The 12,592-nt window shown below is 52.8% G+C and overlaps 1 protein-coding gene across 1 annotated transcript; it reads left to right on the top strand.

The window, feature by feature from the left end:
* Window positions 1-1,982: 1,982 nt before the first annotated feature.
* PARM1 (prostate androgen-regulated mucin-like protein 1) lies at window positions 1,983-5,233 on the top strand. The gene is made up of 4 exons (XM_086611966.1): window positions 1,983-2,013; window positions 3,336-4,037; window positions 4,784-4,862; window positions 5,149-5,233. Exons 1-4 carry the CDS (start codon window positions 1,983-1,985, stop codon window positions 5,231-5,233), a joined length of 897 nt encoding a protein of 298 aa, XP_086468092.1.
* The last annotated feature ends 7,359 nt before the right edge of the window (window positions 5,234-12,592 follow it).

The following is a 12,592-nucleotide window of genomic DNA, read 5'->3' as shown; positions in this document are numbered from 1 at the left end:
GTGGGCTGCAGAGGCTGTCTGCTACTTGTTGGACAAGTTGCACATCTGGAAAGCCAATGTGTGATGGAGTAAGGATTATTTTTACAGAACTACAGATAGATTGTCAACTCTGATCTGAAGAACACCACGGGTGAAGAGATGCTCGTTCCAGCTTGATCAGCACTTCCAGCCCCATCACAGCTGATGTCTGCCTGGTTTCACCATCTCCAGTGCAGACCTCCTAAAACAGTTCATGAGTGTTCTCCTCAGGGCATGCCTGAGCTGCCAGCTACTCTTGGCAGTGCAACATGAGGTCAGCGGGGCACCTTGGGGCAGCGTTGCAGAGGTTGAGGGGGTTTGCTGTTGCAACAGTGTGTGCAGTGATGATGTCTTGCATGGCTGCTGGTGGGGGAGGCTGGGTTGGGATTGGTGCAGTTCATATGTGTGTGAAATAATTCCGTTATCTGAGGTCAAGGAGGCTGGTGGAGCTGGGGTGGGGTATGCTGGGCCGGAGTACTTGGGTTCTTCACTCATGTCTTGATATCAACTCATATTGCTGATGGACCGTTCCACCCATCCATCTCCAAAGCAGACCTGCTCTCTGGCAAAGACGGTGTCTCCTCTTGCGTAAGGCCCACGATAGCTGCATGGTGTTAAATCCTTGAGAAGGATCCTGTTGCTTGATGTTCCTCAAGAATCCATCCTTGGCCATGGAAATGAGCGGGCTGTGCTCTCCTGGGGTTGTGGCTGGTGGCACCTTCAGCTCTGTCTAAGGGAGAGGTTGGGGACTAAGAGTACCTGCTAGAAATGACTCTTGTACCTTCTTTCCCATAAAAAAGGAGATGCAGCTTCAGCAGCCTCCCTTCTTGGTACTTAACCACCTGCCCTTCCGTGTGAGGGTGCTGGGAAGACCATATGGGAATGCTTCAACCTGATCAATAAAGGACAAGGAGGGTAACAGTGTAAAAGAAAAAAGGGCACAAAACCATTTGAACCTCAACATTAACAAGTTGAAGAGGCAGGTTCTTGGAGCTTGTTTCTGGCTGCTGAAAGTGAGGTACCACATGGTGTTGGTCCCTAACAGATGCTGTTGCAGGTGCTTGGCAGGTCCCACTGCTGTGGCATGTAGGCGACCTAGTGCGTGCTGCCTGTGGGAATGTCAGTGTGGAGGAGCTTCACAAGGGGATGGAGCAGCACAGGGAATATTTGGGTTTACTGTGTTGTGGTGGAGCCAGTAGCCTCTGCAGGAGGAGGGAATGGGGTGAGTGGGGACCCATCAGGTCTGTTGGATGGAGCCAGCCCTGTGGGCAAGCTTTGCCCTTGTGAGACGCTGTGGGTGAAGCCAAGCTGTGACAACTCACGTCTTTATCTGAACTAATGACTTTTCAGCTCAGGATTCTTGCAGTCATGCAGCTCAGGAACTCCTAGGTAGTGGCCAGGAAGCCTGAGACATGGAGGTCTCAGGATGACGAGACATCAGCATGTTCTGTTGACAGCAGAAGCTTTGCAGGAGCTTGATGTGCTTTGCAAAGCTGGGGAGGAGGAGGTGGGATGTCTGGGTCCTTCCTTGCTGCTATGGTTGGGCTGGGTGTGGAAACCATGGGTGCTGAGTCAGGTGGCTTATCTGGTAACTGGACTTCAGCTTGTCATCCATCTCTTATCCCTTATCCTGAGCCTCAACAGATGGAGAGCCTGAGGAGGGTCAAAGCTCAGAGATGCTTCCAGGTGCCTGTTACTGGGAGAAGAGGACCCATGGCCTCAGTTTGACCTCCCAGACCCTCCTGCTTGGGAAATGGGATCCATCACAGGGCTATCTACAGTGCCAGAAAAAAATAAACTTGGGGTCAAGTGTGCCAGCAACTTGGGCTCCAGTAGAAGCTGTGTCTGGGAGCTGGCTTTAAATCCCCGGCCAAGCATATATTTGCAGTTTCTAGACAAGAAAATGCCTTCGTGGAAGGTGTGCTACATACCCAGATGTCAGCTGAGATGTCTCCTTAGCCGAGATGTCCCTTTTGCTGTCCTCCTCCACTAAAGGTGTGTGGGTGGAGCAAAGCCGTGTTGGACACCCGCAGCCTTCTGTTTGGTCTGATGGCTGAAAACACAAAAAAGTGATTTAGCAGGTCCCTGTTCATGGGTACTGCATCCCACCATTTCTACATGCAGGCGTTGAATGTTTCCATCATGCCTTCAACACAAGGTTGCTGTCTGTGCCCTGGCTGCTGAGCTGGAGCAACCCTGTGTTGCACAGCCCCTGTTCCCACATTTTGAGTCCTTCTCTCGGAGCTTCTTCTTGGTGCAGCTTGATGTGGATTAAGAGCCCCGGGGTGGACCAGCAGCAACTCCATCCCATCTAAAACACATCCCTGGTGCAGGTTGAGTCCTTTGTTGCTACCTTGGGTGTCACCTGCACTGGTGGCATTTCAGTTGGACTCTTGTGGGACACCACATGTGGCTGGCATGGTTGATAACATGGCCTTCAGAGGGTGGCTTGGTGATGGGGAGGAGACCCATATCGCCTACCAGCGATGCCTGGCTGTGTAGGATCTGCGAGCTCCTGCTCAAGAAGAGCTACTGTGATGGTCATCCGTGATCTTGCTGCTGTTGTTTCCCACTTCGATAAGCCCCAAGTTCCTGCCTCTCTCAGGCAGGGTGTTTGGCTTCAGGGTTCCTACAAAATTAGTGTTTCGCTGATGTTTTGTTGTTTTTTTTTGTCTTCTGCACTCATAAACAGTTTGTTGCGGTTTGGTTGCACTTGAGCAAGTGCTTGCTCCTCCCAGTGCTGAGCTTGGGATGCTCTGGGGGGTGTAAATAAACGGATGCATGGGAAGAAAAATCCCTCCTGATGTTGCTTAGTGCCAGCACGCTCAGCCTGAAGGTGCCAGGGCAGCTCACCGCTGGCCCTGAGTTTAGCCCTGGAAAGTAGAAAGGAGGAGGGGAGGGGGTGAAAAACAAAGCCCCAGTAGTCTGCTGGTGGGGATGGATGAAGAAATGACTCATTTTCCTGCTAAGAAATGGAGAGAAAGGAATGAATGCACAAGGAAACAGGGGGAGAGGAGAAAGAAGAGGCTTGTGTTACAGTTCCCAGCTGCGTGGTGGATGGGGATGAGGAGGAGCTCTGGTGGGGGGGATCCCAACCTTGGGGGGAAAAGCAGTGCTGAGCCATGCCGAGGTTTAAGAGTCATCTCTGTCTACGCAGGGGTGTTTCCCATCTCGTTATTTTAGATGGCTCTCAGCATTTTTAAGAACAATCAAGTTACTTCCAGCTTCAGTCCCCAAATCCTTTGGTGTTCACCCAAACCGCGGGTTGCCCCGAGGATTTCCCCTGTTATTAACAGATGACTTTGTCTCACTCCTAGGACTGGGCGATGACTCCGCAGCATCGCCCCGCACCCCTCTCAGCCCTCCCTTCCCTTCCAAGGGGATCCCAGCGGGGCCGGGCTCCAGGGATGAAGATGTCTCCATGCCACCTGCTGCCCAGCCCTCACTGCCCTTGTCCACGGGAGCTGCCAGAGACTGGGTGTCCACTGGGCTGGTGGAGGGGGACGGCCGCGATGCCACCCCCACGGTGACACTGTCCCCTGCTCCTGCCTCTGTCACCACGGGCTCTATCACTGCAGCTGCCATCACCCTAGCAGACAGCCCATCCATAGCCTCCAATGCCACCTCGGTGCCACCAACCTTGGAGACAGCCCCAGGTCTTTGGACAGCAAATATTGCCAGCTTGGCAAGAGGCACAACGCATTTGGGGGCAGCTCCCAGCCCCACGGGTATACCTGCATCATCTTCCTCTTCTTCCCTCCCCACTAACGACCTGTATCCATCGGCCGGGACGGTCTTGTCCCCAACGCCTGTCCTCATCAGCCCCAGCACCACCCAGCCCCCGGTGCTGACCAAGGACATCCCTTCCCTGGGAACACTGGCCGTGGCGTCAAGCCTGGCTGTGGAGCCGACGTCCCCCCCAGTGACTGTGTCCACACCCACCACAGCTGAGGCCACCAGCAAAACCACCCTCTCCACCGGTGTCACCATGGAAGAGGTCCCGCGCGCCTTGAGTGCAGGTGAGCATCGCCCCTCTCCGTACTCGTGTATAGATATAAGGTCAACCTCAAGGTGCTTAGAGAAGAGGGGCAGACCCCCTGAATTGGAAGGAAAGAGGTGGTCAGCCTTCTGAGAGCCCCGTCCAGCAAAAGCTGAGCTTTCCCTGGAGGATCTTCTGTCATCTGCTCCACCGCAGAGACGAAGAGTCATAGAGACCAAACCTCAGTTGCCCGGACATGTGAATAAAATCCTTAGTTGCAAATTTGACTTGAAACGCTTAAGGTTGAGACAAAACAAGTGCCTGACTGGTGGGTGCAAGCGGAGTTAGGAAGATGTAGGTTTTTCTTCTCCCTGCTGGAGATCGTGCTAAGCTGCCTCTGGCTTTCACCCTTCCTCTTCTGCTTGCTCCCATGGCTTCAAAGCGCTTCATAAGGCCACAGAAGGGAGGGATTGGGAGTGATTTGTAGCCCTGGCCCAGAGCTAAATGCTGCCCAGTGCTGGGAAGAGCAGCAAGGAACAAGTCTGTGGTCCTCAAGCCAAGCCCAGCTGGCTTTTATCTGAATTCCACCTGCCCTACCTTGATGGGAATGGGGTCACTGTGAAAACAGTGCTTTAGGAAGCAGCAAGGGAACATCCCCCATTCCCAGAGATGGCTGGTACGGGGGTACTGGGAGCAGCCGGGGTGCGAGGTGGGTGCCGTGGGGATGGTGGTGGAACTGGGATTTGGGAGTGCTGAGCGCTGTCCTCTCTGATGGAACCTCCGCAGGGAGCATCGTGGCCATAACGGTGACGGTCATCGTGGTGGTGGTGCTCGTTTTCGGGGCAGCGGCGTACCTCAAGATCAGGTAAGACTGGTTTTGGGGTGCCTGCCCTGCAGGGTGTTCCAGCTCTGGTTCCCCCCACCCTTCCCCAAAATTAATTCCCTGGCATGTCCTGGTCTGGATCCATGGGGGTAAAAATCCTGCCTGGCCTTATTTTTTGTCTTGGTGCTAAAACATCCAAAGTTTGACTTAGTGAGCACCTGCATGGATTTTTGATGATTTTTTTTGTTTGTTTTTTCACCCCATGCTAAAATAATTAATAAACCATCAAAGCAATGGGTAACACTGGGCGGTTTGTTTTCCCTGACAGGCACTCCTCGTACGGCAGGCTTTTGGATGACCACGACTACGGCTCCTGGGGCAACTACAACAACCCCCTCTATGACGACTCCTAGCAAGGACGAGGCAAAAAAATAAAAATAAAAATAATAATTAAAAAAAAGCCTTAATTTATAAGCACTTCTGCAGCAGAGCATCTGCTGGCAAGGAGATGCCCGGGGACCGAGCCGCCACCACGGGCAGGATGATGGCGAGTCTGGTGGGTGACCCGGAGGGTGGGCAGACGCGCGGTGCCCACAATGAACCTGAATTTTGGTCTTTGTGTAGGAAACTCTGAGGCCAGGGGCAGGTCATCTGCTTGGTTTGTAGGCAAGGGGACCTGAATTTGCCAGGGAAAAGGGATGGAAGGAGGTCAAGGGAGAGGATGGAGGTTGAGCTGGTGCCATGGCATCCTTTGAGACGTTGTTGACCCATGGCTTGGGTGGGGATGGGACATGGGGGCTGCTGAGCGGGGTGGAGGTCTCCTGTGCTTTCACAAGCCCCTTCCTCCAAAGTCACCTCCCTGCATCACCCTCCTGCCCAATCCTTCACCTTGCCACGCCGCGGATCATGAACAGGTACGGAGCTGCTCCGGCACCGCTCCCTTTCTTTTCCTGCAGGCGCTTCTGCAGAGAAGCTCCTAATTTCATTTTTTTTTTTTCCATTTAATTGTTGTTTTCCCCCCAAACACAACGTGGGAGCCCGTGGGAAGGTGCATTGAACCACCCCAGCTCCTGTGCCCGGGGCTGCCCCGTTTCACGCAGGCGGGCGCTAGCTCCAAAGCTTCATTTCTAGTCCTCGATAAAACTCAGCTGCTAAAATCCAGCAAGGAGGGTTTTTTTTAATCCTCAATTTAAGCCTTTGAGGAGGGGATGCTCACCACAGCCCCAGTCTACCCCGGCTAAATCCCGCGGCAGCGAAAAGGAAAACCCTCACATCAAAGCTCCGGGCGTTTCCATCAGCCCTTCCCGCAACTATGGTGTGTCATCTCTTGATTTTTTCATGGTAGCTGAGCCTAATAAAAGTGGCTAGTTCCACACCAACCACCTGAAAAAGGCCAGGAGAAAGGAGGACATCCCCTCCCACTCCTTTTCCCAAAAGGAAAGGCCATCATTAATGAGTTTTCCTTTTCCTCCGTAGCCTTTTTTTAGCCTCTGCGTTGGGAGCAGCCCATCCTTCCACCTTCCATATAGTCACCAGTGGTCACGGGGTGGCCAAAACCCGGCTCAATGGCACTAAGCCCACCCCTTGAGCTACAGCTACGGAGCTGTCCCTCACCCTCTTTTACTTCCAACGGGATAAAAACTGAGAATAAAGCAGCCAAGGGTCCAAATGCACCAGTTCAGGAAACTGCTGGGGCTGGGAGGGTTGATGGGGTGAGACTTATGGTGGGACTTGCTCTGTATCCTGCTGGCCCTCTTCCCCGGTCACTATCCTGCCAGCCACGAGCTGTTCCCAGGCTCTGGAAAGATGGGACATGTTTAGGGAGGCAGAGGAAAAGAAGGGAAAGTGATGCCAATGGAGGAAGCACCAGTAGCAGCACAGGTTCTGAGGATGCTGGGGATAAGCAAAACTCCCTTTTGTCTTTTTGGTAGCCAAAAAGCAGCAAATTAGGCCACCTGGGCAAAGAAAAACTGCAACCTAGGTTAAAGAAAACCATCTTTTGCTTTGGAAATAAATCAGGTGCAGCGCTGCACTCACCCTCCCCGAAACCAGGAGGAAAAGGTGAATCCTTGCCCCTGCCAGCGAGATGTTGCCCGGCAGGGAGTCCATCTGCTTTCACACCCCACCTGGGCTACAGCTCAAACATGATGCAGCAAGAGCAAAGAGCAGATATTAATAAAATGATATTTTTTTTTTTAATAAAAGCTAATATTTTATTAATAATGCCAGCGCAAGGCTGGCATGCAGGGTCTGCTTTCCCACTCAACCCTACGCTTGGATGCTCCAAACGAGTTAATATCTCTTGTCTACAAGGCGAGGAAGAGGCTGGATTTTGGGAGATAGCCTGGGGTGAAGAGAGATTCCTTGCTTCCCACAAGAACCTGAGATCCAAAACCATCCCCAGTGTCTTTTCCTTGATCCCTGGCGCAGTACGAGCCACAAGGCAAAGCCGAGACGGCACCAAAGGGTTTTCCCGGGTGACCACCCCACGGATACACTGGACTTTATATTCCATTTATTCCTCATGTATCCAACGGGTAACGCGTTTACGCCTACAGCGCTGCGCACCAGCCCGGGCTGAGGCAGTCTATAAAACAAGATAGCAGATGTGCTTGCCAAGTGGAAAAAAAAAAAGCACTTCTTATTATTTATTTCTTAATATTTGTGATATTATTTATCCTCAAAGGGAGGATGCCCGTGTTCAAGGCGATGGTTCCAAACCTTGTGTCTTACCCACCCCAGACGCTCCAGTTTATCGAGGGATTTTTGTCCTCCCACACTGCTATGGTGGGGAAGAAGGGGGAGGAAAAAATAAACCAGCCAGGACCTGCCCTAAAAATCCACATTTTCTTCTGTATTTCTCTTTTTTTAAATGAGGAAGAAGAAAACTCTCTGCCTCCAGCTTGTTTTATTTACCAAAATCAGCAAACCTCCCCCCTGCCCCTTTTAGCTCAATGTCATCTCAGAGATATTTTATTTATATAGGAGAAAGAAAATAAAATAGCTCTCATAGCTCCGTGCAGAACATCCCGTCCCATTCCCTCGGCCAGGCCCTGCGGGTGACGTGATCCGTCCCTACGTCTCCTGCCGTGTCCTCACCCCAGAGCCGGGCAGGCTCATTTCCAGCCTTTGTCCGGCCTCATTATTGGGCTTTTGTTTTGCTTATTTGTCAAAATTCTACTATCTCATCAACCTGTTTCCGAGCATCATCTTCTCAGACTCTTGGCGGAATTCATGGATTAAGTATTAATGACTTATTAGTGGAAAGAGCTCTTGGTTGCAGCCTCCAGGAGCAAGAATGCTCGTTAGACGAAGTAATTGCCCCCTCAGGTCAGAGCAGGGCACGTTCAGGACCTAGCAGCTCAGACCAGAGCTGAAGGCACCACCTTGTCTTGGCATCACATGTTCCTACAGCTCCAGCCTCCAACAACAGTCAGTTCCACCAAAAACCCACCAGAAAGTTTGCCACGCGAGGACCAAACGTGTTTCTGTAGTTCGTTTAGCTCCTGCCTCTGGATTGCTGTCATCTTCAGCTGCCGCTCGTTTTCAAAGGTCATTCCTCAAGCAACAGGCAGCTCAGGGAAGCCCTTTCCTTCAGCTGTCTTGGCTCACAGCTACTTCCCATAATCATAGAACCATAGAACTGTTTGGGTTGGGCGGGACCTTAAAGATCATCTAGTTCTAACGCCCCTGCCATGGGCAGGGACACCTTCCAGCACTCCAGTTTGCTCAAAGCCTCATCCAACCTGGCCTTGAACACTTCCAGGGATGGGGCATCCACAACTTCTCTGGGCAACCTGTTCCAGTGCCTCACCACCCTTGGAGTGAAGAATATCTTCCTTAGGTCTCACCTCAATCTCCCCTTTTTCAGTTTAAAGCCATTGCCCCGTGTCGGGTTCAGGTGTCGGAGAGCCGCTATTTCTTAACAGTGTAAAGTCACAAGTTCCAAGTCCCACACGTGAACTCCTTCCCCAAACTCCAACTAAGACCATCAAGGAGAAAAAAAAAAACACGGAAATCGCCCGTTTCCGGCACACCCCTGGCCTAATCCAGCCCAGCTCGGAGCTGGAGAGATGGACTCTCTGCTATAGCCCTCCGAGTTCTAAATAGCACGACGTGATGAGCCTTTCCCTAACTGTGTTCCTTCCAGTCGGAAAGGAAAACCAGATGGTTTCTCTGCAGTGGAGGAGCCCGTGCGCCTTCGGGGAAGGGTCTTCTCCCACCCAGCCAAGAGGCAGGGGCTGGTGGCAGAGCTCTCCCTGCCTCTCCCCCAGCCCTCCCAGGGGTGCAGACGGAAAATGTGCGCTGCTGCTGCTTCAGGAGAGCTTTGGGTTGGGTTTCGCAGCTGATGCCACCAGCTGAGCATCCAGGGGTCCCAGCCCAGCACCCCTCCAGCTCCAGCCCAGCACCCACACCCCCATCCCTGGGCACGCGGGCAGCTTGAGAGGAGCCCATGGGAGGGGAAAGCTGTACAGGAGGTTTAATGGTCAATACCGCGACTTCCCCCCCAAAACGACGTCATTGGCCCCAAGGCCATCAGACCACACTTTCTGCCAGCAACCCAAAAACCACACTGGAGTCATTAAACCCATCCTTCTAGCCCCAAAACAGGGGAATCCCCTTTCGCCACTGCTCCGGAGCCATCACGCCACATCTTCCCATGGGGACAGAGGGCTCTGCCAAGACCCCCGGTCCTGCATCACTCCGCTCGTTGCCTTAACGAGTCCCTCTCCAGAATTTTGCATACTTGGGCAAGCCCTGGCTTTATTAACAGCTCACACTGTGCTATACAGGACTCTCCTCGTCCCCTCTGCCCGAAAATACAACTGTATCCAGCATCTCCGGTGGACAGGGCAGCAAAACTCAACGCAGCACCTTCCATCCCATACAGCAGCTCCTCGCCCGCCTTCATCCCCTACATTTATCTTTTATCACCTGGCAAAAGCCATCGTTTTTTCCTGCTGCGCAACGGGATTTTTTTCCCGGGCCAAGGGAGCGAAGGGCTTGAGGCCAAGGCTGAACGCACCGTACGGAGGTTCAGCTGGTGGCATTGGGTTCCCCAGCTGTTCCCCCCGCTCCTCGCTATGGCTTTGCAGAGGGAAATACCAAAAACAGGAGAGCAAAAGGTCAAAAATCAGCTGGATCCCACTCCCAAGATCATTTTTCTTCTCAACGCAACGCAAAAAGTCCGGCTGGGGAAGGAGGTGCTCCTCCAAAGCTCAGCTCAGCTAAGGGCTTGCTCTCAGCCTCCTCTCATCATCGGAACCCAAATAGGAATATTTCCAGCTGGGATAAAATTAGCTTCCCAGTTACTATCAAATCTGCTCGGTTGTGGCGTCGACCGGTGCGTTTTTTTCTTTTTTTTACTATTAGCAACGCTGTCGAAGGCTCCGTGAGTTTTCCGGAGTTGGTTTCCCAGCAGCACCATTTATCAGCTTAAATGAGCCGACGGTACTTTTGCAGGGGGAAAAAAAAAAAATAAAAATCAAAACAAAATCAAACCAAAACCCAACAACAACAGAAAAAAACCCCAAACCAACCGCAACCGGGAGACAAATTGCCGGTAACGAGCAGAGCGCTGGAAACAACAGCTGCGAGACGGCTCCGAAATTCAACCTCGACCTTGGTGAGCCCCGAGCCCGCCTCGGCCCCCTCCACTCCCCGGCAGTGACATTCCCCGGCACGTCTACCTCCTTGGGCACGTCCGTCTATCCCGAACCCATCTCCCCCTCCTGCGGTTGCCCCCAGTTGGGTTTGCGAGCCGTCGGCGGCAGCCCTGCAGCAGCAAATCCCTTGAAATATCTATTCCATGGAGTCTATGACCCAGTTGGTGCATCTGTTTCTCCCCAGCAGCTGCTGGCAGGGATAATTTCCCTGCTCTGGTTTTCTTTTTTTTTTTTTTTAATTAAAGCTGGATGGTTGCTTCTAGCTGCCCCCGGCACTGTCTGCTGGCTGAGGAGGTTCCTGTCCTGCATGGCCCACCACCACCTGCAGCTCTCGGCTCTCTGGCACCCGGTGGGATAAGAGCATCCTTGCCCAAAGGCTCAGCAGCCCAGGTGTTGGGGTGGCGACGCAGCCCCCGGTTAGGATGGGCAAGTCCAGCCCTTCCGGAGGAGGTGGTGTGGACCTCCCAGGCTCCGTTTCCCCCACACAAATCCTTCAAGACACCTAAAAGACAAGTTACAGCATGTGCACTCCACCTCTGGCAGCACTTCAGACGTGCTCAACATCTCACCACCTTCTGAAGACAACGGCTACCAGGTGCCAATGAAGCCAGACGGGAGCCCTGTCCACGCAGGGAGTATGGACACCACCTCTGACAACCTCGTGTCGTGTCAGACTTGCTCATGAGGAACCCAGAAGAGCCTTTCGTCACCTGCTTACAGAGCAGCAGAAGGTGGGGGCACCTCTGCCATCAACCCAGAGCACTCAACACCTAGCCAGAGACGCTGTTGCGCTCATCCACGGAGACAGCCTGCCCCATTCGGGAGTCCGAGAGGACTGGACAAAGCTCCTCAACATTTTTCTGAGCATCCGTTCACTGGTGGCTTTTTTGAATAGGAGGAGAAAATTATCGTTTGCTCCTTGTCCCAGCCATGCCGTATGCCCTCAGCACATCTCCATGCCATCTCTGCTTCTTCAGCCACCACCCAAATCCCAGCCTCTGCTACCAGGGCTGCCCCTGGAAAGGGTGTCTAACGCAGCATTAGCCATCGGTGGGCTTCTCAACTAAGAGCAGGGTCAAGGCACTGTTTTTTTTTCCTCCTCTTTGGAAGGAGAAGGACCGTAACTGCTTTAATAACATAGAAAACCAACATTCCTCAGATTCATCTCCAAGACATCATTTGACATCACATTTTTATGGCGCGTACACTTCATTTAACCCTGCCTGTGCTTTTAAAACCAGAGGGAAGTCACTTCTCAAGCAAGAGGAGCACCTTGAATGCATCGAAGTGGCACCATCTGAACTTTTATCACCCTGTTTCTGGACAACCAAAAGCACGGTGCCAAGCTGCTGGCCCTCACCGTGGGGCTGGAGCTGCTTGGGCAGCAGGGGCTGCAGCCCCAGGGCTGTGGTAGCCCCCAAACATGACCCAGGGCAGCAGCAGTTGTGGTGATGGTGGCGGTGGGATGACATCTGCACCCAAACTCCTCCACACCCCCAAAGAGACTACTTCCTCCCTGTTAAAAAAATACTTTGCATGGCTCCGTTGCCTGAACTAAATATCTCCGTGAAAGCCACATAGCTCAGAGATGACAACCTCACCAGGCTGACATAAGCCCACTGGCCCTCAGGGCTTACCTGGGAGCAGGTCTCCATCCAGGGAAGGTGGTGAGATCACCAGGTGATGGCACATGTTTGGAGGGTGCTTCAAAGCAGCAGGGAGTCTTGCTGGCAGCTTCAATGGAGGAACCAAAAGCATCATCCACAAGCACGAGGAGAGTCCTTCTTACCATCTACAGGAGCTGAAAGTCAAGGAAAAACATCAGCACCATGGGAACATCTCACTCAATATGCCCGTGGCAGCAGAGACTCAGTCCCATAGTCAAACCAGCCCCTTCCCCAGGCCATATCCCCTCAGAGAGACACTCCCCAGGACGCCCAACCCCGAACCCCACTCATACAAGGTTTGGGGTGCCAGCAAGGGACCAAGCCACACTCCTTTGGCACTTAAAACTTCTGAAGACTACGCAGTGCCCCCCACCTTCCCTCATTTTAACAGCAGCTCCAAGGGGGAAACCACCACTTGGTCCCCCGCACAGCCCATAAC

This window comes from Tauraco erythrolophus, chromosome 5 (genome assembly GCF_009769465.1).
Source record: "Tauraco erythrolophus isolate bTauEry1 chromosome 5, bTauEry1.pri, whole genome shotgun sequence".
In the NCBI taxonomy this organism is placed as follows: Eukaryota; Metazoa; Chordata; class Aves; order Musophagiformes; family Musophagidae; genus Tauraco; species Tauraco erythrolophus.
Note: the sequence above shows the minus strand (reverse complement) of the source record. Positions and strands in the feature narration are given on the sequence as shown.

Bases quoted from the DNA above. Each gene is read 5' to 3' on its own strand.
- PARM1 (XM_086611966.1), top strand. From the start codon at position 1,983: ATGTCCCTTTTGCTGTCCTCCTCCACTAAAG. The intron at 2,014-3,335 runs GTGTGTGGGTGG...TCTCACTCCTAG, and splicing joins GCTGTCCTCCTCCACTAAAG to GACTGGGCGATGACTCCGCA. The intron at 4,038-4,783 runs GTGAGCATCGCC...GAACCTCCGCAG, and splicing joins CCCGCGCGCCTTGAGTGCAG to GGAGCATCGTGGCCATAACG.